A 24,868-nucleotide genomic window follows, 5' to 3' on the forward strand; every position below is an offset into this window, starting at 1 on the left:
CTATGACATTTAACAAATTAGCCAAATTTGCCATCCGTTATAGTCATCGGATACAACGAACGACTTTAGAAGGGATATTTGATCGTAGGTATAATAAATATAAGATAACCAAAGCTGAACAACATTCATCTCCGTTGTGGATTTTGATCGAGGGTGGTTCGACGCGGGTCGGCCGAAGATAAAAACGCCTCTGATAGGTTACGTTCGAAAGCTCCGCCAGAATAACCAGCAGCCGGTACCTGATAGCGGCAGCAGAGGAGGACAGAAGGTCGCCACGACGAGGCCGGCCGCCCTAGCTACATCAGACTCTATCGCCGCTCGAAGCGCACTGGCAACACTCTCAAACGTCAACATTCTTTGCAGCGGTTAACTTGCCCTGTGTTATTTTAACAAATTCAATTAATCGCTTATAACACTGATAAATTGTAACGATAATACATTTACTTCAATTCGATACATTTTAAATGAATAGTATTAAAAAAAACTTATTCCCCTTTTAATATGTTAGCTCTTTTATTAAAAAAAATCAATAAGCGTTATTTAAAACACGTAAACAATATTTTGCGATAAGCTGAGAAAAAAATTATTATTATCTCAATATTATCAGTTTGAATTTGTGTTGAAAATAACAGTTTAAAGTGCAATATTGGATTGTTAATGCTATTTTTTACAAGTAAATTATATGTTTTAATTAAATATATAAGTCACAGTCACAAATGTTTACACAGTCTTATAATTAGTATTTTGAAAAATTTCAATCAAGATAAAAGTATTTTATGTACATTTTAAAAACAGTCGTTTTTCAGATTTTTCACGACAAAGTATAGGTGTAGAGTATCGGAATGCGCAGACTAGCAGACAGAAATACTATAATTCTTGAACGACCACCGACTGGCAAACATTTGTCCCCCCCCTGTAAAAATCTGAAATGACGTCCCTGTCAAAGGGTTAACCCGTTGGGTGCTAAACAACGATGTATAATTGTTTGGCTCAAGATAGTAATAAAAAAATGTGTTTGATAGATTTCGGACCATTACCCACGCTATCCAAATGGTTTCCGCAGACTAACAAAAACCCGCCAAACCTCAAATTTTGCTGCCTGCACTAAAGCAGCATTAACTACTATTTGCTACAAAAGGCATTCGAATATGGTGTCAACAATAGGCAAAGCGATATCCTCGATACAAACTATGGAGGTTAATTTATATGTGTATATGTTTTATTATGGCCAAAACTTGGCGGTACTCTGATAGCACTAACGATGGCGGCACATTTTCTTGGTGGGCTTTGACGCACAGACAACGGCATTATTCCAATGTTCATATTCCAATGTGTAACATTATATACTTTTCAATCATTTTGACTATAATGAATAAGAAGATAGATCCCACACAATTATATATAGGCCACAATGCCTTCGTAAACTGCGAGTACCTTGATGAAAATAAATAAATACTATAATACGGCAGCAAGTAAATCTATGTCTAATTGCCACCCATCACCATCTGTCCACTAAAGGACCTTTTAAAACCTTTCCTTAATTAGCATTCGGAACGAAAGTTAAGTAAAAAAAGCGTGTTACGACACATTTAAAATTTTTTGTAACTTTTTATCCCACTTTTCAACTATATTCTATAGTATATATGTATTTGTTCTCATCCTGGTACTCGCAGTTTATGGAAGCACTGTAATCTTTATATTATTGTAAGGGTCTATTTATTTATTCATTATAGCTAAATTTAGGTAACACTCTGGTAGCACTGACGTGACGGTGGTGTATGCCAGGATATTCACTGTCAGACGTTGACAGTGAATATCTGTCAGACGTAAATATTTTTTTTTTATATATTTCGTTAACAAATAAAACAGGGCCTGCATGTGAGTTTAGCTCATTTTTTATTATTTAATAATATTACTTATAATACATTAAAATAAAACTTTCTGGGTAATAAACAAATAATGTCACTGAATTATTTTAGACATAATTATTTTTTTGTTGTTAAATACATACAATATATTCTATACGAGTTGAAGAAGCTAAACAACGACACCAGTTCTTTAGAGTAAACTTCCTTTCACTATGACACGGTTTAATACATACAATAGAAGTGATTAATAACGGTAGTTAAACCTATTTTAATCGTCGGTTCATGTGTTAAGCTATACTTTTTGCAATAAAAATAATACACAATCAGATTTTAAATTGAATCTCACTAGGATTAAATCAGTTAATTGACGTGAAGCGTACTAATTAACATTTAAAACATTTTTTGTTTAAAAATTTAATTTTCATGAACTTACATATGGCAACATTTTTTCGCACAGAAATCGCAGGCTCTATGTTTATGTTGACAAGTGAAGGCTCTACGTCAGTATCACGTTTCGTATACAAACCAATGAAATTGATGCCATTTCGTTTTAGTTTATTAGCACAATTTAGGCATTTTTAACGATGATTCAAACCGGCGACAATCTGGTAAACACGCCTGACACCTTTTACTACCGACAGTCAGTTTCGCAAGTATTTGCGTCGAGAGTGCACGGAAAATCCCATCGGATATTACCGGTTTGCCATTTCGGTTGATTTCTATTTTTCCCTTCGATTGAGAATTAGTACACCGATCGCCGCTTACGAATCGCGTCGCGTTCTGTAAAACGTTCTTATAGTGAAACTGAGCTTCCGATCAACAGTTTGACTTGACCTTGGTACAATACTGATAACGGTGAGTAGAAATATTGGTCAAAGTCAACTGCACGCATCAATTATTAACCGAAATTATAAATTAAGCACACATTACATTTGAAGAATGATATAATGATGTTATTAACTACAAGGAAATTAATACTGTATACTATAAATACAATTGTTTTAATACATAAAATATTTTTTTACAAATCAATTAACAGACGTCAAACTATGAGTTTTGACATTAGATAATTGGCCTTAATACTTCAATTTTTGATTACTTAATTTGGTCTTAACTAAAAAAAAATCGGCTCTAATATTTTTTTACATACTTTAACAATAACAAAATTACCTCTTAAATAAACAGAAAATTATGAACAACTCTTAGACAAAGTTTTATAATGAAAAAATAAATTGAATTATAAATAAATTAGTAATATTATTAAAATATTCACTTATATTAATTACGATAAATTTATCATAATATTAACTATTTTATATTTAAATTCAATTAACATTAACACGTTTTCATAATGTAAGGTATATACTGCATATCATATTAACTAATACACTTTAGCATTAACTTGTATTATTTGTTATTATTTCATAAATTATCTTCCTCTTTATAGTAAAAATGCTGATATGTTTGTGTCCGTATCATTTTAATTTTCATCGCCTCAAGTAAATTGCTACAATAAGGAAATTAGTCACTTATCTCGCTGGGTTCCATGAAAATCAAACGCATGGAAAAACCGTCACATGCGTCACTAAACAATTTGTGCACGCACAAAACGTGATCGCTCCAAAATCGTACATAATTTATTGATTTTTCTTATACTGGTAGAACGTGTGGGAATAAGGAAATTTTTCAATTCGAACTGTATTATCTTACTGTTATACTCAGAAATTTCAATTTAAACTCTATACGTGGGAGTACGGAGTTCAGAGAAACTTAAAAATAAATCTCGTGATTATAAACACATGGCCTCGGATACTTGTCATTAATTTAAACTGCTTTTTGCAATTTTATCGAGTGCGAGAAGAGCTGATGTGTTAATTTAAACATTTATTTATTTTCATGAAGTCGTTACATTGATCATGTGACTAACAAGATCAAATGAAGGCTGAAGCAATATAAATTTACAATGCGAATTGAAACGACAGAGGCATAAAGTAATATTTTATTCGAAAACGCTCAATAGTCTCTACAAAGAGGGTTCCTGGAAACTGGAGGTGACTAATCCATAATGTCTACCAGTTTGGAGCATCGCCAAAATTAATTTTTACTGGCGAGACGGTATGCGTTGTTTTGTATATCGTATATAGATTGTTTTTTAGAGGAACCCCTCGGCGATCACGCAAATGTCGGACGTTATATTATAAAAATACACATATAAAAACCACACCTTTTTTTATCAAACACAAAGGGAGTGTTTCTTGATGGCACTCCACTTAATGGCCGTTTGTGGGTTAAACTGTAATTTTCGCAATGTCCGTTTTTAATTTGTTAAGATAATAGCCGGGTTTAGATAAAATGTTTTCATAATATAAAAGCATATTATGATTACATTATATAATTTGACAATGGAAGGGACAAGGGGAATAACATGTAACATATGTATGTACGTAGTTTTAAAATATTCAGACATTTCTGCAAAAATACAAAAATTTGTGGTAAAAGATTTTTATGGAAATGATAAAAAAATATACAGTTACGTGTCGTTTTAATATACATTTTTTTGGAACTCCAAAAGCAGTTTTTCTTCTTTACGTCTTTTTAATTTTTATCACATATCCAATTACTCTTTTATCTCCTGACTTCTACAATATATGCACTATAATACTATATGTGTATACATTATGTATATTAATAATATATATTTATATACATTATAATAACTATTCTTGCATTTACTAATGTTTAACATTCGTTATATCTCATTATGGTGCGTTTTAATTCAATTCTCCATATTTGTTTATACATTTTACGACAGTTGATATTGTACAATATTAAAGGTCGATTGAAATAATGAAAGTAGGACAAGTACGCTACAATATTCTTTTTCACAAATTATTGTTAGGATATAATATTTTTATTAGGTTTTAGTGCTATTATTATAGACAATAGATGTTTTACGTTTATGACAATGTAAATATGCTTACGTTTTTCATATGACGGTCGTTGACGCATGCGTAAGTCATTACCGTTAAATGTTTTTTTAAGAAAGACACGTGATGGAAACTACTAAATATTTACAAATTGTGTTGTGTTTAAATTCCTTGAAAGGCACTTATTTATATTTATTTAGTCTACATAGCACAAATAATCTTTTTCGCAAATATACTTTTTTTTTTATTTTTATACCAAATAAGGAGACTTTTTCAGTGAGTTAGGCGCTGGAAGAACTGTTTAATATACTGTTTATTGTTTCGGGTTTTGAGGCCCAAGGGGTGTGACTTTGTAGCCAGAAATAGACATCGAAGCGCTGGTAGAAAAGCTGGCGGAGGAATGATGTTCTCAGGATGGTCCTCTGAGGTCTCTTGTTGCTCGTCTAAACTAGTATGGTTGTATCTAGTCGCAAGACTGTCTCTGGGCTGTCTATGGAGAGAATGAACATACTTAACTCCATTTGAAACAAGACCACTTATTATGGTCCGTAGCATAGTTTATGTAAAATGTATATATGTATGTATGTATATATTTTGGTATTTCATGCATTATACACGTCTTACAAATGTACTCCAAACGCTTAAGCAAATTGTTATTATAATTTAAAACCGTGATGCATCACGTTCCGTCAATTTATTAATGTTCATTGTCTGTCTTTCAGCTCGCTGCTGTCATCGTTCCGATCGATAGGGCTCTAAGGTCGCTGCATCAACAATTTGTATAGGTGACCTAATTTCGACGAACTTGAGCCATGACTTCGCTAACAAGGTTTGCCCGTAATTACGGCCAACATGGTTTCGGCTGGCATCGCGTCGTGGAAGCTGCCAGGAAGAAAGGCCCCAGCATCTATCCAAGTTTGTCATTTGGAGAGTCTACTGAGGAAGAGCCAATATATCCCACCTTGCCCGATGAAGACGATTCTGAGGTGACTTATCCGGAGCAGAGGGGAGAGGTCATAGAAGACGTTTGCCAAGCTGTAGTTGTGGGGAAAGATGAGGTAAGAAATTCTCATAGCTTACGTTGAACGGTTGTGCGTACACAGAATGCGTATATGTAATTCATTAATAGGGCAGAAATAGAACAGTTGTTTACACATTCGATGAATGACGGGTTTATGAGCAACTGTTGATCCTATGAGTTAATATTTTACAAATTTTATACACCTGATTAAAATATGTCTATAAAAATGTCAATTGTTAATGTTGTAGTGGTAAGAAATTATAATATTCAATAACTATAGGATGATTACAATAGAAACGTTACTAAAAGAGTCAAGACACTACTTATATTTAATTTTGTAGGTTAATGTTTGGTGTTTTTTATCTTACCTAAAGGTTGACCCAACTTCAGTTTCTGAACTTTTAAAATAAACTCACAAATTTAAGGATATCTTCGGATTTTTTTATTAATCAAACATTTGATATATTTCATTAATTATGAAAAATAATATTAATTAAATGGCCGCCTTTGGACCTTTTGCGCCAACCGATCCTCTCGATGTAATCTTCGATAACTTTTTTGTACATTTCGAGCGGTATCTCGGCTATAACTTATCTTAGCGATTGTTGGTTTTTAGGTGTTTAAATGTTTCGGGTTTGTCGGCGTAGACACGATATTAGCCTAACCCCACAAAAAATCTAACGGCGTTAAATCGCATGATCTTGGCGGCCAGTTGTCTTTCACATCAATATCTTCCATTTCGTGCTAGCCTTCGCGTAAATTTCGATACACAGTTCATACAGAATTGTTATTTATGTATAACAATTAAACAATTTTAACCTGTTAAGAGGTAGTTAAGCTATTCATTTCGTAAATGTGTTGTTGCAAACTAGCATTTGACACTGAATACGCATGATTATTGACAGCTGTCTGATTTCGGTGGTCTGCTCCTGGCTATGTTCCTCCATAAACAATTTTGCCCTCATTCACCTCTAGTCCCATCTTCTTCCACAGGGATACAATTTTATGTTATATATTTTGGTGGTTCTCGATAAATCCCACCGGGGCCACCAATTCGATGTTGTTTTGTATCCATCGCGAACGGTTTCGAGGAGGGTTTGAGGTCTTCTAGTAAAAGTCTGCTGCTCAAACAAAAACTTAACCTAAACGAATTAAACAAACTCCAAAAAATATATTTTAATAATTAAAGTTTAGGTTTTACCAAGTTCAAAGTATTAAATTAGTAGTGCAAATTATTAAATATTAAAAATAAAAATATATATGTATTCAGTTTTTATAAAAGTCATTTCACGTCAAAGAGCATTAACCACATTTTTATAATCACGGCTACTGACCAAATTTATAATAAATACTGACCCTTCTATGTTGATACTGACCAAACATAATATTTACACTGACCAAATATAAGATTTGTACTGACCAATAAAGCTGACCGAAAATCTATTTATACTGATCTATTCATTATTTATACTGATAATTACTGTAAAATAATGTTATATATTAGCGTGTACTCGATGAAAATCGGTATTTAGGGGGGTCGTCGTCAGACGGACGACCGACCGTATGGTTTGAAGTTATTAATAAGAATGCTGACGAACAAAGGACATTCCCCTATTTATATAATTATGCTAATTAGATGTTAAAAAGGGGTGTCGGCATCGTCTTAGTCCATAAACAGAATTTCTGGATCAAAACTCGTATGAGAGTTCGTTGATCCCACAAAAACAGAGTTGTAATATATCAATATATAACAATAATACTGACCATTCGCTTAATTAAATACTGACCATTGAACTATTTAAATACTGATAAATTAAAAGTAAGTCTTTTTAATTTATGGAAGATTATTAGTAAAACATGGTCTATAAAATTGACAAAATAACGTTAACGAATAATACTTTTTTTCGAAAACTACAAATATGTTCTTTTATGGCATAAAATTCATTCTGCCCAAATATTCTATATTTTATTTGTTTTATAAGTATTTCGAATTCATTTGATTAATAAAAATAACTGACCGCCGTCAATGGAAAAGCGCTGTGTAGGGTGACCTTAAATAAATTTGTTAACCGCTTGATAATTTCCGCAAACGCAATCCCGACTTTTTTCCCACTCTACTTATATGAATAGAGCGAGAGAGTAACATAAGGAAATTTTGTATGTGGTGTCATTGCCGATTCAAGCGCTAGCGCATTTATTCTGTTCTTCTCTTTTCTTCTTTAACATTTGAACTGCGAGGACAGAAGGTTGGCGTGAACTCGTGTCCATAACCAGGTGTAATCAACCGCTAATAATTTAATCGTTTAAAACGTTCATTACTTTTTATTGGTATTTGCAATTTGCAGATGTGTCGTAAACTCTGCATTCATAGATTTTACCAAGGCTTTAGAGTTGTTTAAAAATTTATCGAATCTTGACTCCGACTTTTCCTTGTGCTCCTACTCCGACTCCGAATTTTAATAAAATCAACCTTTTAAGTATTAAATTTATAGAAATAAAAAAAATAATAAAGTCTAAGATTTGTCACGCTTACTAACTATAATATTTTGCTGCTATGATTTTTTAAAAATTTAAATATTTTTTATAAATAAAAACATAATATATTTTTTTCAACATTATCTATTAAAACAGAAGAGTTGGATTCAGTTGATATTTTATGACTTGACATTTTACAAATGAGCAGAAACATGTGTGTATTAATTAATTATTTATGTAAAAGTGCTTAAAAATGATTGTAATAATTTATTTGATTTTTTTCTTAATTTCATTCCAAGTTCTTAATCATAAATTATTTTCAAAATCGTATCGTTTTAGCAATAAACACGGCAACTGTTATCATTATATTTACATAATTTAAAAATAAATTTTGACTTGAAAAATACGAACCGTGCCGTGGCTTAAAAATATATCATTTTATAAAGTAAGAACTATATTTTTATTGCAAAATTAAATAAGGCACATTTAAATATTTTTAATTTAACACATATTTTTTATACTACCGACGGGGATAAGATAAACCTTCATAAATACAAACCTTTGAAATTGTCACTAATATTCTTAACGCCTTTAATATTATTTATCTGTAACAGTAACGGCTTAAGAGGCAATTCATCCAATATGTTGGTATTTTATTCAAATGGTACTGTTGGAATACATCGATAAACATAGCTTTATGACGTTTTTATACTATTTTTATGTGTTTATTTAAATACATTTACTCAAAAGTTAATAGCGTGATAACTGCACTTCTTTGGATGGCAAATAGTAAAATATAATTTACGACAAAAAATTGTAACCTCGTGTTATTCACTTTTGTATTTATTTTTGCTGAACGATTTGCTTCTAACTTCTAATGAGAACCACTGTTTTAAAGTAATTAGTCAAAAACAGTGCAAGTTTACATGTATTATAAAATGTCTCTGTATGTTCATGCATTTTTATTATAAAAAATGTTGTTTCGTTTAAATAATATATGCAACAATCAGGCAAGACAAATGTTTTTTACGATAATGATGATGATTTGATTCGATAATGAATATGATTTGAATTTAAAAATATCATGTTTTGAAAATATTTTACAATTATAATAGTAATTTACATTCGTGTACTAAACATACATTTCCTCTATTTGCACGAGTTTTCTCCTTGAGTTTTCTCAAGTATTTGGAATAAAAAAAATATATTCACATTTATTCAGAACTTTTGCTATATGGAATTATCGTGTGCGCAATAATACGGTTACCGAAAAATTATTGTTAAAGTTAAAGAAAATGTGCAAATGTCTTTACATACTATCAAATAAAAAGCATTTTATACTCATTCAGCTGTACTTTTCAGTATACAAAATATAGATTTAATATATCCAAAATTAATATTTATAGAAATGGTCCCCGATAACAAAAAAGCACTAAAAACAGATTTATTTAATGGCTTGCTTTGAAATATTTGTTTTTAAAAAAGATTTGAATCCCCTTCACGCGTTTCATGGGAACAAAATACAACGTATGTATAGATAGAAATGTATTTTGCGGCCCCGTCGCGCCCTAGATTCGACAGCCCTGGCGGCGCCTCGGTTCCGCAGTTGCGTGCAAACATGGCGTCCGTGCCGGCGGCCGTCTCCTCTCCTACGAACGGCTGACGTTTAATTCCGTCCTATCTCCCTAAATATCGTGAGTACCTATCCGAAACGGCCCTCCGCGCTTATAAGCGAGGGCGCGCGCTTGCGCCTCCGCCCCCATAGCGTCCCGCGATCATATGGGCGACGGCCGTGTTTACGTCCGACGTATGGAATTCGACATAACCTTAAAATTTAACAAAAATAATTCGCGTTTATAATTAGATATGATGTCACCGCGCCCAGTGATCGCTTCCATTTTACCTTTTCTACCATACCGAAACTATAAATATGTTCATATATAAAAAAAAACAGCGCATGATACGAATGACAGATTGAGCGACATTTTGTTTGATTGTTCTGTCTTGTAGGTCAGTGTTGCAAACGTCAAAAACTATAATGGGCGTTGCGCTTTATTAAGGCCAAAAATTTAAATGAAGTCACCATGGCTATATGATAACGTCATGATTTAATTATCACGACCGTCATCAAATCATCATATTGTATAAATATAGTTAAAATGTGTTGCATTGGACGACTTTTGTCAATTTGAGATTCACCGCGTGATCCTATTTGTAATCGCTAACTTGTTAACAGGTTTTGGAGGTCGCTTGAATTTTTGGTTCGATTCTGTACGATTTGCACTACAAGGTCGCGGTTTAGCTATTATATTGAGTGAACGAGATGATAGACTCTGATCTCGAATGAATCTCGTCGCTTGATTTGTAATGTAAATTTAGGCCCAGGGCTGCCACCATCAGCGCGTAAATTTTAACTGGGGAGAGTTTGTTTAGTGATACAAATTAACTTTAGTTATTTGAGCTGCTTTTTGAATACTGTAATGATGTTTAAAATTGTATAAAATTAATTTCTCATTTAAGTTAGGTTTTACACATTGTAGAATGCGTCATATCACATTCTCGACAAAATTTCAATGCAGGTTTTTTCCATCGCAATCTACATCAAATGAGATGTATCATACAAGTAGTCTTGCTTTTGAATTAATATGAATGAATGCAAGGTTCTGAAGTTACAGGCATACCTCGTTTGTTACGTCAACAAATCACAGCCAGGGCACGTCAAGTTTCGCCATGATACCCAACTTGGTAGTTAGTTAGTATTTCCATCAAAATCTAGCATTTATATTTAGTATTTCTATAAAACAAGCTCAGTTTCCGGTTGTTAAAATAAAATTACAAAAATATTTGTCACGAAGATTTCAGTTATGTCATAAGTTGTTTTAACATCGTTGATTTTATTTTTTTTAATTTTCTGTAAAATTATTGTTTTGCTTGACAAAATATCAAAATATATTTAAATATTTACTAGGTTTTTATGATTATATTATAATATAATGCGTTTTAAAGTAATTTAAAACATAATTTAGGGCTCTACTTAGACGTACTATTCAAGATTTTGCTGACAATATAGCCCAAATCAAAAGCAACCGTATGAGTGCTTTCGGCAGTAGGAATAATCAAAATTAACATTCGTACTTATTTAAAGTTTGAAACATGCTCTATTATCTTTAAAATAAAAAAAAATAATATTGATATTTTTTATTGTTAACGTAGAAATTTGTATGTATGAACCTGTATCCATTATTCAAACTATATTTTTCAATCACTTAATAACTTATTGAATATATTTTAATATTTTATCGTTTGCTATTCGATATTCGGATAGTTGAAAATAACGAATATTTGGATAGTAAAATTTAGGTTTTTTATCAGTGATTTAATCTAAAATTTTAGCAGCAGAGAAGTCTTTAATGTTATATGCGGCTTTTATATTTAATCAGCTGATTACTCATGTGTTGCCCGTGTTTTATTTACCCCAATTTTTTATTAGACAGGAAAAGGAATAAAAAAAGTTGGGCTTAAATCTGGACTGTCAACTATTGATTCGTCATTTTTGACAGTTAATTTTTGTCCCGATGGGGTGATAACTTAAACGGCTTTAGGAGTGTCACTATTCATCTCGGCAACCCTGAAAATTATGGATTCGACACCAATATCGGTCATTTTTGACAGTTTATTTTTCTCCACTTGTTCCGATGAGGGGTTAACTTGTACTTTAACGGCTTTTAGAGTGTCACTGCTCATCTCAGTTACCACGAAAACTATAGATTCGAAAGCAATATCGGTTTTTACATGTCCCCCCCTCCGCTCCTAGGGGCTTAGGGATTTTAAACTCCACGGTATTTTATTCCAAATAATAAGTAATATGTATACCAAGTTTGGTTCAAATTGTTCCAGGCGATTCATAGTTAAACCTAGATATTCTGATTTCTCGAGAAATGAAAATTCTCGACTTCACTTCTCAATTTTCTCGAGAATTCTCGAGAAATTTTAATGAATGAAAAAATGTATGTAGTACAGTAAAATATTGCAAACTGCAAATAATTTCTTTCCCCATTTTACATATTTCTGCTTTTGAAGAATAACTAAATAAGTCATTATTTTTTTGACTAGCGAAAGAATCTGGACTAGAAAATATAATTTAACTGACAGGTGCTAGTGAAATTATATGCTGCTCTAAACTTTCGTCTGACAGTTGTGAAACAGTCATCAATTTTCGTCTTTTTTATTTTTAAAAATACGTTTATTTCGATTAAAATATTGAAAAAGTAAACAATCAGATTTATTATTATTATTCTTCTATTTTTCCGAACCAATACACGAACAAAACAATTTTATTAATGTGCTTTGAAATTAAAATGATTAAACTAATTATAGATCACTACAACCCTGATTAATTTTATTTTAAATAATAGTTATTTAAATCCAAACTTAACCTAAACGAATTTACCAAACCCAATCTGACCTAAAAAACTTCTAAAACTATCTATCAAGTTGATTTTGGTTTATAGGTTAAGGTAAGGTTTGGATTTGAACATAAAATAGTCGTTTCGCAACCATCAAATTGAGTTTTACCGACAGTAGGGCGACAAATCAACAGTTTCGCTGATCAATGAAATTATATAATAAATCAATTGTTTAGTAAATGTCAATGAAATTATAAATCACTGGCCTAATTAGTGAATGTATATTTCTACTAGTGAAAATATATTTTCACTGAAAATATCTACTGGTCATTATTTAATAGTAATATTGGCAAGTTCTAAATATTAAAAACGTCATTGATACAAACATTTGTAAATGTTGCAGAATTAAAGAATATTACAGAACAGATTTAAAGTAGATGTAGGTATATATTATATTGATATTCAATTAAATTTTAAATGTAGCATTTTAAAAATGATCTCTGTATTACTCTGAATTTCCGTAATGCACTAAAATAGTTTTGACGACTTTTAACAACTGAACCACAACTAAAAATGATCACTGCAATGGAGGTCATGTTTTTAATTATTTGCGAGGAAGTTGCGGTTTCAATACGAGATATGGATTTTTTAAACTAAATTTAAATCTGGTGCAAAGCTAGCTACAAAAACAATAATGTTTTCAATCTCATAAAGCCATTTAACGGATATAATATCATGTACATATAGTTTCCGATTGCAATTATCTTTATTGTTACGTTGCATCGTCACACCTGTTGCAATTATTCCACCTGTGACTTATTTCACAATGAGGCGTTTACCTCATAAGACCTTCGATTTTTTCACAGCGTTAAAACCAAAACATAATCTAATCGCTATAGATTAAAAACAATGGTTTTAAAAGGCCTTACAACTTCATCGAGTTTTTAAAATGAATTGAACATTATTAAGGAGTGACAGTTTGACCTTAAAGTCATGTCCTAGCCTAGCGTGTTACACACAGTTCCCTTTAAATTAAATTAGTTAATACTACGGTAACACCTAGTCCTTGGGAATTGGAATATTAATATAATAATTAACGAAAAACGTGCCAGAAGGCGTGTGGTCGTTAACAAAACACACCCAGAAGTAATATTTGAATTGTTTATACATAAAAATACAATTATTTGTTTATATCGTTGATGGCTGATATAAACATTTACACTACTTTGACTTGATTTTGCTTTTAGTTTATTCTGCATATGCTACGTGTTCAGCGTTAGGAATTGCGATGGATAATGGAGTCGTTGGATCATATTAAGTCCTTGAGTCTTCCCGGTAAACGTGTTGATTAAGCCCTGCGCCAAAAACTGTCAATCCCGAGACATTAGCCACATTCCCTTGGGTGTCGTGTTTCATATGCGCTTGCCAATTTTATAATTGAAAGGTATTTATGGATTTTGATGTAATGATGAACAAATTAATTATTTTCTTCCACTATTGGATACAGTTTGTAGATTAAGTCTTAGATATTCTCTAAGCTAGATTTACGTGGCTCTCCAGAACTCCAATCGCTGATGTGGAAGTTATCACATTTTTTTGAGCTTTATTATACAAGTAATGCGATTTTTTGTTAAATTTTAATTTTAAGTAAAATTATTTGTACTCCAAATAGTAATGGTGTCTGCGGACCCTATAATTCCGGATAGCAAAAATTTCGGACAAATGACTGCGGTCACGAAAATTCCGCAAATATTTTTTTTAATAGGAATAAATATCAATACACATGTATAAGTATATGTAGATTGTTATGTATTGGGTCGGCCAATATGTAAAGCAGTGGTTTTCTTTACAGTTGTGTTTGAGAATACTGGAAATTCATACTTTACAATTGCATGTATAAAATGATAAAATATAATATGGCCACCGTTCCCTTCTATTTTTTTAGTTAATTCATATTTTATGTTGTGAGTATGTATTGGTATATTTTGGTAAAATATGCGACCTATGGTAACGTAACGAATTAAAAAAAGTATGAAAGAACACATGTCTGATTAATTAAAATATCTGCGGATTTTAGTTCGATACAGTTTTTATTTTATATATTTTTGTGCTTCCATGTTTATAATCTGATTCTAAACATAGACATTGTCATATATTATTAATTGTTTTTATATTATATTTTTTGTATTAATATAATATTTCGTTGATGTTATTTGTTTATCTCATAAGGTGCGGAATGTGGAATTTTCGGGTCCGCAGTTTAATGACAGCACTAGATAATAATATAGAATACATCACTACGAATACAAATGATGAATTTGTCTTGGCAATTTTTATTTATAACTTTTTTTGACTGTATATCAGCGCTTTCCAACTGCGAACCAATTCATGTTTTTAAAATTAAATTAAAAAAAATAAGCCTAAAAAAGTGTTACATCAGAAATTTTTGTACGTTTACACAGGCATGGGATATTCATGAGACAGTTTTTTTAGCTTTCAACAGCAAAATATTTTTTAGCCCCCGAAATGTTTGCAAAAGAAAAAAATGATCCGTGGACTAAGAAAAGTTGGGCCCAGGTACGTCATTTGAGAGGGTAGTTGAATTTGGTCAAAAAACATGTCATTTAGTAAAATACTATAAATCTTAATGAAATTGAAATATTGAAAAAACGACACTGGCTGGCCAACTTTTGCCCCTCCCTCCTCTGGAATAAGGTGAAATGACGTCCTTGATTTTAAATAAAAAATTATCGAAGTCGTTAATAAAAGTCTTGAATCTATCTCGAAAATGATTTTTTAAATATGTCATTTCCGTGAAATCATATCGGAGTACATTTTCACCGGTAGATATATATTTTTACCAGTAAAAATATAATTTATCTGGCAGATGCTAGTAAAATTATATGCTTTTATCTTTTCCATACATTATAGTAAATAAATGTTACAGTGTATGTGAATTTTTCAAATACATTTTCACCAGTAGATATATGTTTCTACTAGCGAAAATATAATTTGATTTTATATTACGATTTGTATTATTATATATACATTTGTTTTATATAATAAATCTTTAATGTATTACTAAATATTTTTTAATGTAAGGAATATATTTCTTTATGTTTTTAAATTGATACTTATCTCGATTGTTGTTAGTAGCAATACAATACAGCCGGTAATATTCCAACTCAATTGATAATAGCAACCAATTTAGTGATTTTAATAATGGTTTTCAATGCAGGTGATGTCAACCATGTCGCAAATATTTAAATTTTATTTAAACAACTTATCGTATAAAAATAATCGAGTGTTACCGCAGAGGGTATAGGTTATTGTGTATCGTATCATGCGCTGTTTTTTAATGGACCAAAACATTCTCCCATATCTTGACCTTGGTGTTTGTGTCTTTCCAAAGTGGTAGTGTCGGTCTGCAGCGGCAGTAGCCGCAGCCGCGACCATGGCAGGTAACGGGTTCGACTTTGGGGGCATGATGCAAGGCCTGCTGAAGCAAGGCGGAGACGCCATTATCCAGGCGGGTACCCAGTACATCAAGGACGCCATCCAAGAGGCGCTGTTCGTCAAGAAGGAAGCGCCGCCGAGGGTTTTGCCTAACATCAGCTCCTACAAAGTGGTATGCATGCCAATTAAGAAAAGCACATTTTACATTTATATAAGGTGACCAGACGTCCTCATTTCTAGAGGATTATCCTTCTCAAAATGTGTGTTCTCCTTTTTGTCTATCTTTAGTCTTCCTTTTGCCCTTAATCCTCATGAAAAATAAAAAAATCAGAAATGACCTTTGAACTGATTTTTTTTAAATAAACTGTTTTAGCTCGACGCAACAATTTGTCCTCGAACAAAAATTTTCGAGATGTCTTTATTTTAGTTCCTGCAGCAATCTGTCTTCCTTGAATAAAAAATTCCGAAATGATCTTGTTTCTTAGCTCCCGCAGCAATTTATCCTCCTCGAACAAAAGGATTATTTAAAGGGTCCTCCTTTGATATTTAAAAAATCTGGTCACCTTAATTTAGTCCATGTGTCAAATCTGGAAATAATATACTCTGTCCAGAATTAGGTGTCGGATATATAGTAATAAAAGGTGTTGGTACAGCGCAGCTCTATAGTTTTATAGTGTCTCAGTTATAACGAATTAAATTTAAATATTTTCTGAGAATTGTTTCCCTTCACCATATACCAACGAATATATTTGTTTAATAAAAAAACGCTGATGACAATATCGAACAAATTTTTTGCCAAATAACCCAAAATACGTCATATCTTTCTTATGGACCGAGTATATTTTACATTTTACAAGTATTTTCCTATGCACGTTACTTTAGTGTATAATCGTAAAGCCACCATTATCCATTTTTACGAATGTGAATGTAGAGTGATCACTTTTTCATAGACCGATACTAAAATATTATCATCAATTAATATCAAAAACAGCACTCAACAAATAATTGTTGCAAATTGTGCTTCTGGTACTCAAGGCGAAGTTTTATGTGAAAGAAATTTATTTAACATAAATATCACAAAACTCACTTACTTAAGAAAATAGTCGAAGTCGTACGTACTATACGTAAATAATAAATAGTATTAATTAGGTTAATGCAAAACCAGTAATACCGGTATTGGGGCAAAAATTGACCTTCGGTACTACCGGTATTACAAAATGAAATCATATTTGATGAAAACGTCCATGGCTATGAAGTACGAAAACGACGATGCCCATATTGCTTGAAAGCAAAAACGTAGAATAAAATTATACTCATTGTGGGGGATTAAGTAGTTTTATCGGGATAGCATATATAAATAAAATAACATTATCCCTTTTAGTCTTTAAGATTTACTAACCCTAAGGGGTGTTATTTCGCAGTCGAAAAGACGTAGGTGGAAACTGATTATAATTTAATAGTTAAATTTAGTGGTGGAGAAACTGGCGGGGGGGGGGGGATGATGTCAGTGGAAGATCCTCAGAGGTCTTCTGGTTGTGGCAGTCCATCTCTGGTGATCGCTATCCATGACCGTGTGGTTCTCGTCTACGGGCCGTATCTCCTGTCGGGCCGTGTCTCTGTCCTCTCCTTCATTGGAGACCAGCCTTAATCATTAAGGGTTGCAAAGCTCAACCAGTCAATTGTTACACTCGTTTCTTAAAACAACGAAATATTTATACGCCTCTAGAAAGTGACATCTTTTCGAGGTCGAATTGTGCAACGGGAATATTGCGGCCTTACGGTGCCTTTCGTCTTCTGGTGATTGTTTCGCAACAAAGAGATATTTTTTCAATGCATCGGAGAACATTTGCGTGTTATGTAAACTATTTTTTTCTAGACGTAACAAAGTAATTTATCCATATTATACGTTATTATACGTTCGCGTTCATTAATGTGAGTTTTAAGAATAAGACCCCACAAGTCCAAGAAAGCTGAAATATCGGACCACCCTACAAATGCGAAAATTTCTTCGGCCGATATTTCAGCGCAAATTAAAAAAAATTTAACATGTTCGATATTTTTGTATATGTGCAATGTGTCAACATAAAAGAAATACATTTGCTTTATCTCAGACAAATCAAACGGTACCCAGCAGTTCCCAGTAATTCTGTTATGTAATAAAAATGACCGCGCTTTTTAATGGTAAGGATGGCTGGCGATGTCAAAACAAAAGCAGGTACGATATTCTTTGTACTATTTGTACATTTTTATCTCCATTCAGACATATCCACGGAATATGCTTAACTAAACATTGGTGTTAAATATTAGCAATAATAAGTCTCAATAATTTTATTTAAATAAAAAAAATATTTAAAAAAATTGCGCAAAATCCTGTTTTAAAAAAAAAACACTTTTCATTGGAAAATAATGCAATGTTATTTTTTTTCTGTTACCAACTAATGATAGTTGTACTAGACCAGTGGTCGGCAAACATATTGGCCAAAGAGCCAAATATTTAAATTACAATGATTAAAAAAAATTGAGAGGCAAATCTGTTTATTAATTTAGCAAACCTCTATTATAATTTTAGCACTTCATTAAATTACAGGTATATTGAATAAAACTTGAAAGTTTAAGTAAGTCAGGTTTGTATGTTGTTATTCTTAATTTTAGGCACGATTCCAGGTTCTCGTCAATAAGACGACTTCTCAGTTTACTCTTGATAAAGTGCATGCTTGAAAACGATTGTTCACATGAATATGTAAAACCGAAAAGAGAAAGAACAGCAAACGCGTGATTTTTCAATTGATCATAAGAGTCAGGAATATTATTCCAGGCGTTGAAGATGTATGTAAAGAAGCAAACAAAAAAAATCATAAAATATCAAAATTAAATTATACGAACCGGACTAGCTCCTCGCAACTGACATTAAACAGGTCATTGTGCAATGCCAGCGTATTAGGGAGCCGGATGACAACAGCCATAGGCGAGTCGGCAAGTGCAGACGTCCTAGCCCCAACGTCCATCAAAAGAGGACGCGATCGTGATTCTCGAAGACGTTCTGGAACTCAAGACTGGAATTCCTTGAGAATATATGGATTGTCGATAGCACCCTTTAGTAGTTTAAATAAATGCTTAACGATATATAACTTTCTGCAAAAACTCAGCGAATCGTATCCCAACGCTCATAAAAGAAAGGCGCTGGGATATAAGAACAATATTATAACACTACATTTTCATAATACACTAGATTACACTGTAGATTACACTGCTCTTCTGGCCTCTGGCTGCAATAGTCGCACCAATCGGCCTTTAATCTTGAAAATATTATAAGTAAAAGACTAAGTAATACTTATTGACTATGCCCAATGTATGCATTGCTTCTGTATAAGTGGTAATGTAAATAATATGAATACATTAAACGAAAGCTTGAGTAACTTTGAAAAGTGCTCAATGAATTACTGTTAATGATAATAAATTATTTCGTATTCAAATTGAGTTTTTGAATTCAAGAAAATAACCACATGAGAAAAAAAAATTATGAGTTCATAACGAGCGGTAAAGCAGCAAAAACTGCATGTAAACTAAACAATGCTATGAAGATTGAGAAAATCATGGGCATCCTTTAGTTGATAACGACTAAATGAAGGCGTTAGTTAGATAAGAACCACAAATGTTTGGCGTTCAAAATTCGATACTTTAAAACATTCAAACAGTTTTAAAAAAATGGGTACCGCACGAACTGAATGAAATAGAAAATTGCTTCTTCGAAGTTTATTCTGCGCTTCAATAGTTGGACAAACAAAGCCCCATAAAGCATTTGTGCAACTGAATTATATAAAAATAAAATTATAAAATCCGCGCTCCACTACAATTTTTTTGAATTATCAACGAAATGCACCATTAACTGCGACATCTGGTTCCCTATTGGTTCAATTCTCTTGCACGAAAATGCGTGCCCATTTTTCTGAAGTATATTTTTCCACTTTCTCTTAAAAAATACAAATTATAAATGCAAAATTTAATTTTAAAAGGAAATTTGTTTTGGTTTAACCTTCCTCTATTTTTCCTCAAAAATTTCCCCTTAATTAAGTTGCATAGGTTAGGTGCTCATTAGTCATGTTTACTTTGTTCAAGGTTAATCGGAGGCTATATCGCCCTTGTCATGGACCACTTGGGGTTAACTGTCGCGACGAAAAGGCGCCAGCTTTTCCGACCCCTTATTATACTCTCCCTTCTATATTAAACAGTATTGTAAAGGAAACCTTTGGCTGTTTTTAGGTCAAATATCAACAGCGTTAGTAATCTTATATGCACTTTACATTAAACCACTATAAACCCCCGATGATATTTAACCGAGATTTTCTGGAAAACCACGTTTATTTATACACTCAATTAAAATAAATAAATAGTAACTTCACATTAAATCTCTTAATAATTTAATTTAAAGCGCATTGATTTAGTTATTGTTTTATTTTATTTAACTTTCAATAAGACTTGTTATAATAACAAACTATACCATCGATGAGACATTTGTTAAATTTTTGACAAATGATGCACTTTTTAGCACTATGTAAAATATGCGTAACGATACATAACACGTGTTTTGTTTTAATACATTATCATTAAGACATGATCTAAAAGGCCGCCGCTCAACTTATATTTCATGTTTTTTTTAAATTGCTTTATAACGTTACTTTTAGAATACAAAGACGTGCGGGGTAAAACTATGTTTTTTTTTTATTAATAAATGAATGCAATAATATGTTAAATAACATAAGCTGAGTTTAACCCAAGAGCAAGTGATTATACAGGCGCGTATGGTGAGATACTTTCTCTTTCGCTCGCTCGCGTGTTGAGAGTTATTGACAAGAGTGAGTTAAGAGATATGGGCGTGGATTCCGCACGTCCTTATCTGTGCCTGGTTAATAATACCCATCTTTAAGGGGTGATTTACAGGCATGCCAGTTGAAAGTTGACTGGCGGGTCACTGGTACGTGGCGACTGGCATTCCAGTCTCACCTTGCGCCTGTACGGTAGTGTGGTAGAAGGGGGAGCTGGCGTGCCAGTAAAACAAAAATATTTGTTCTGCTGGCGCTGCCAGCTGCCAGTGGCGCATTGGCTTCTCCAGTGACTGGCAACCTCGATTGTAAATCAGCCTTAAGGCCTTAAGGCTGATTTACACATTGCGATTTTTTATTACCTTGCGTTGTGTTATAGAACTCAAAAAGTTAACTATGTATAATATTAGAATCAATGTCTTATATTTGAAAACCTCAGGTCAAGAGCATGCCAACTGTCTAGCGTAGTAACTCGAAATAGTTTCAATATATTTAAACATTTGTAAATAATGTTAATGTGTACGTAGTTTCAAGATATTAGATAATTAATTAAATAAATTAAATTAAATTAAATTAAAATTAAATAAATAAATAACATTTTCAAATAATGATAATGTTAAAAAATTGTTATTTTATGCATATTCAACTTAAATTTTCCCCATAATGCAAAAAAATTTGCGTGTTCCTGTGATGTACACTTAGTGTACGTATAAAAATTAGTGAATTAAAATTAAAAAACACGAATGTTATTAAAATTATAGTCGAAACAATTCAATGACAAGTAACAATTATAATATAAGTACTGAAAACGAGCAATGTATTGGAAATCGCAATTATTATGTATAAATACAGAAAAATAACTATTTATTTACAAAAATATTATTAAAAAAATTTAAGTCTCTGTTTGCGAATATAACTCTCGCGTGAGCAATCAATATAGATATTCGTACGTTTGCCTGTATTGATGAATTGACAACCGGCTTTATTGAAAAAATGTTTATTTTTGTCACTTTTGATAATTACTTACGTATATATTATAATTATCCAATTTTATATTGAAGCGTATCTAGGAGTAATACCTAAAATATGTACATTTTATTCGATATATTTGTAGATATTCATATTATATGATGACGTGTACACTCAGTGTACATCACAGTAAAGAAAAGATGAATGTATATAGTAAATACTTTTTTTAATGTAATTACAGAACTAAAGCTGATTATTTTTTTAATGTTTTTCTTTTATGTTTAATTGTTGACGCATTGTCAGATTTGTAATACAAATAATTTTGCACACATTTTTGCCTTAATAAGAAGCTTCTTTTACACCTTCTTAATTTAATCTTATATATATTATGATTTATTTTAGCCAAAATTACATTTAATATATTCTTATCTTTGAGTCTTCACATACTCACATTTTAATAAACACATAAACCGTTGGAATAAATAATATATCATACTACAAACAATAATAGTATTTGTGTTTCGTATTTTTTTTACAGTCGTTTAATAAAATAATCGATTGTTCCAATAATAAATATTATCGACTGCTCTGACTAATTCCCCTAATTTATTTATTCGCTAATTAAAGTTAACGTGTCAGGCGTCGAAAACAACTATCATAATATCAGATAATTTTTTATCGTGTTATTTTCCCTTATGAATACACAGTCGTATATCCAAATCGCTTAATGTTTCAGTTTAAAAATATGCTCGTCATTGGCACAGAAACGATGGTTAAACGTTATATAATTTTAGTTTTCACCTGTATTGTGTTTTGTCGGTTGAGATGTCACAAACATTTTTCAGATATTTGCATTTGTTGTTAATTGGTGATTTGTTTATATATAATAAAATATAAGTTTGACCACTAATGGCTGCATGGCATTTGCTAACATGCACAGATAACTTTCTTGTAGATTTTTTATCCGATCTATACGAGTTTTAGTAATAAATTGACTTAATTGGCACTTGCACGGTTTTCAAGGATGTTCACTTATGAAATAATTGCTTTGATGTTTGTGCTTTGCGGTATTTTTTCATATAATAGTTACAGTATGGTCTCATAGATAAGAATATAATAATTGTGGAAAGCACACTAGGTACCATAATACAACTTTTATTTATTGTGCATTGTACTTGCCATGTAAAAATATAATTTAGGTGTGAATGAGAAAATAATATTATGGCGCAATCGAGCAAAATAATAATGTTAATGTTAAAAACATATATTTTTATGTTAATGTATACATAGTTTCAAGATATTTAGTCATTTTAAAATAATAATAATGTTAAAAAAACATTATATGCTATTTTATATATATTCGTCTTTAACTTTCCCCACAACGCAACAAAAAAATCTGTGCATTCCTGTTATGTACACTTAGTGTACATGCAAAATTAGCGATTTAAAATTGGAAAAACTATTCAATGCTACGTAACAATCGTTATAATAAAAATGTATAAATAAATAAGAGTTTAATTTACCAAGTAATAATACAGATATAGAACGATATGTATGATTATTAAAATAATGTACGAAACACGATGCCTAACATTGATCCGTTTCTGATATTATCAATATGCTTATCTTGTAATACTAATACATGATGATTTGTGAGTTACAATAAAAAAACAATAAAGTTTCGAGCGCAAGGTGCAAATTTATAGGCATATTGCGCGAAATAGTCGCTAGCTGGAAATTTTTATAATTATTATCAATATATTAATGGGATATTTCTGACACCGTTTTTTTCGACCAAATGGTTGTCAATCCCTTATCTACGAGGAGGAGTTACATCTGCTGATAAACCGCCCGTACTTATTTCAGTGTAGTTCCTGAAACCGGGAAAGTCGGTTCTGTGGTTGCATTTTTTGTCGGTTATTTTGTTATAGTGTTTGTGCATTTTTATGTATGTTTATCGCATCAAATTAAATAAAATACGAATGATATATAATATTAAAATAAATTAAATAGTGATAATATATGCTCCGTTTAATTTTTATCATATTTTTCTTAAAAACTAAAAATTAAAAAATCAGAATTATTCTTATTATCATAATTTTAAATAATTTAAAATAATTCCATATTCTGCCAAAAATTATAAAAATACATATAAACCCTTGTACTTCTAATTTAAATATACAAAAATATTTTTCTGTATCAAAATTAAATAATTAATCGTTTATTGAACCTTTCACATAAATTAATCGAGGTCTATCGCGGTATAAATGATTCTGTTACTTAATGTCAATTGCTTCCAATAAGCAAAATCATTTTACATATTGTTATTGCTTCGTGGACTCCTGAACGTTATCAATTATTTGGCATTTCTCTTTATACACGTGACAAGAAAGCAATTAGATATAGAAATCACAAGACGATAACCTCGCGTCCACCTCTGCCGTCGAAATCCTTGAACATATCCATTACGATATGATTTGCTATTGATTTTCTTTTATTAGAATTCTTCCAGTGTTCTTCATACTATCGTAGTACTCTTTAGCTTTTTAAATGTCATCGACTTTGCCGATTATTCCCTAAAGTTCAGCGTGTCAAGGCCCCAAGGTCCGATTTTAGGGACGGGCCCCCGTTTTTGCTCACTTTTATTTTCTCTACCGGCAATAAAACGCCCAACCCATCATCGTCGCCTTTCAGTTTTAGTCAAGTTCCAAAATTTAAAGGTCTCGGTTTTTGACCGCCGGAAAAGCTTGCCAAGAGGTCTGTGGTGCCAAATCTGGACGGTGTGTTTTCATTGTTTTCAAGCGTGGTAAACGTGCGAAAGCTCAGATGTTTATTTGTTGTTTTATTTTAATTAGATGTTTATTTCTATCGCAGTGCTTCTTATTTATGTAGCAGATTTATTGTAATCAAAATCTGTTTTATTTGT

At 31.8% G+C, this 24,868-nt stretch overlaps 2 protein-coding genes across 8 annotated transcripts in view; one reads left to right on the plus strand and one right to left on the minus strand.

Moving 5' to 3' along the window:
• LOC148235436 (deubiquitinase DESI2) overlaps positions 1 to 352 on the minus strand; it is a 74,444-nt gene extending 74,092 nt beyond the window's left edge. The window contains exon 1 of the mRNA XM_088186991.1: positions 240 to 352. The gene's annotated coding sequence lies outside the window, so the exon portion shown is untranslated. The remainder of the gene's footprint in view (positions 1 to 239) is intronic.
• Positions 353 to 2,512: 2,160 nt separating this feature from the next.
• Positions 2,513 to 24,868, plus strand: part of CalpA (calpain A) — a 41,074-nt gene continuing 18,718 nt past the window's right edge. For 2 of the 7 annotated variants that reach the window (XM_088186969.1, XM_088186971.1), the window contains exons 1-2: positions 2,513 to 2,723; positions 5,518 to 5,853. In XM_088186969.1, the coding sequence (XP_088043095.1) occupies positions 5,608 to 5,853 (246 nt within the window). In that variant the 5' untranslated portion in view covers positions 2,513 to 2,723; positions 5,518 to 5,607. Of the gene's footprint in view, positions 2,724 to 5,517; positions 5,854 to 9,832; positions 9,986 to 16,109; positions 16,326 to 23,816; positions 23,891 to 24,868 lie in introns of those variants that run through there. The other 5 variants (XM_088186974.1, XM_088186973.1, XM_088186972.1 and 2 more) reach the window with 4 other exon arrangements.

The sequence above is a fragment of the Plectrocnemia conspersa genome, unplaced genomic scaffold (genome assembly GCF_051122295.1).
Source record: "Plectrocnemia conspersa isolate PC_06_02 unplaced genomic scaffold, ASM5112229v1 ptg000005l, whole genome shotgun sequence".
Taxonomy (NCBI): Eukaryota; Metazoa; Arthropoda; class Insecta; order Trichoptera; family Polycentropodidae; genus Plectrocnemia; species Plectrocnemia conspersa.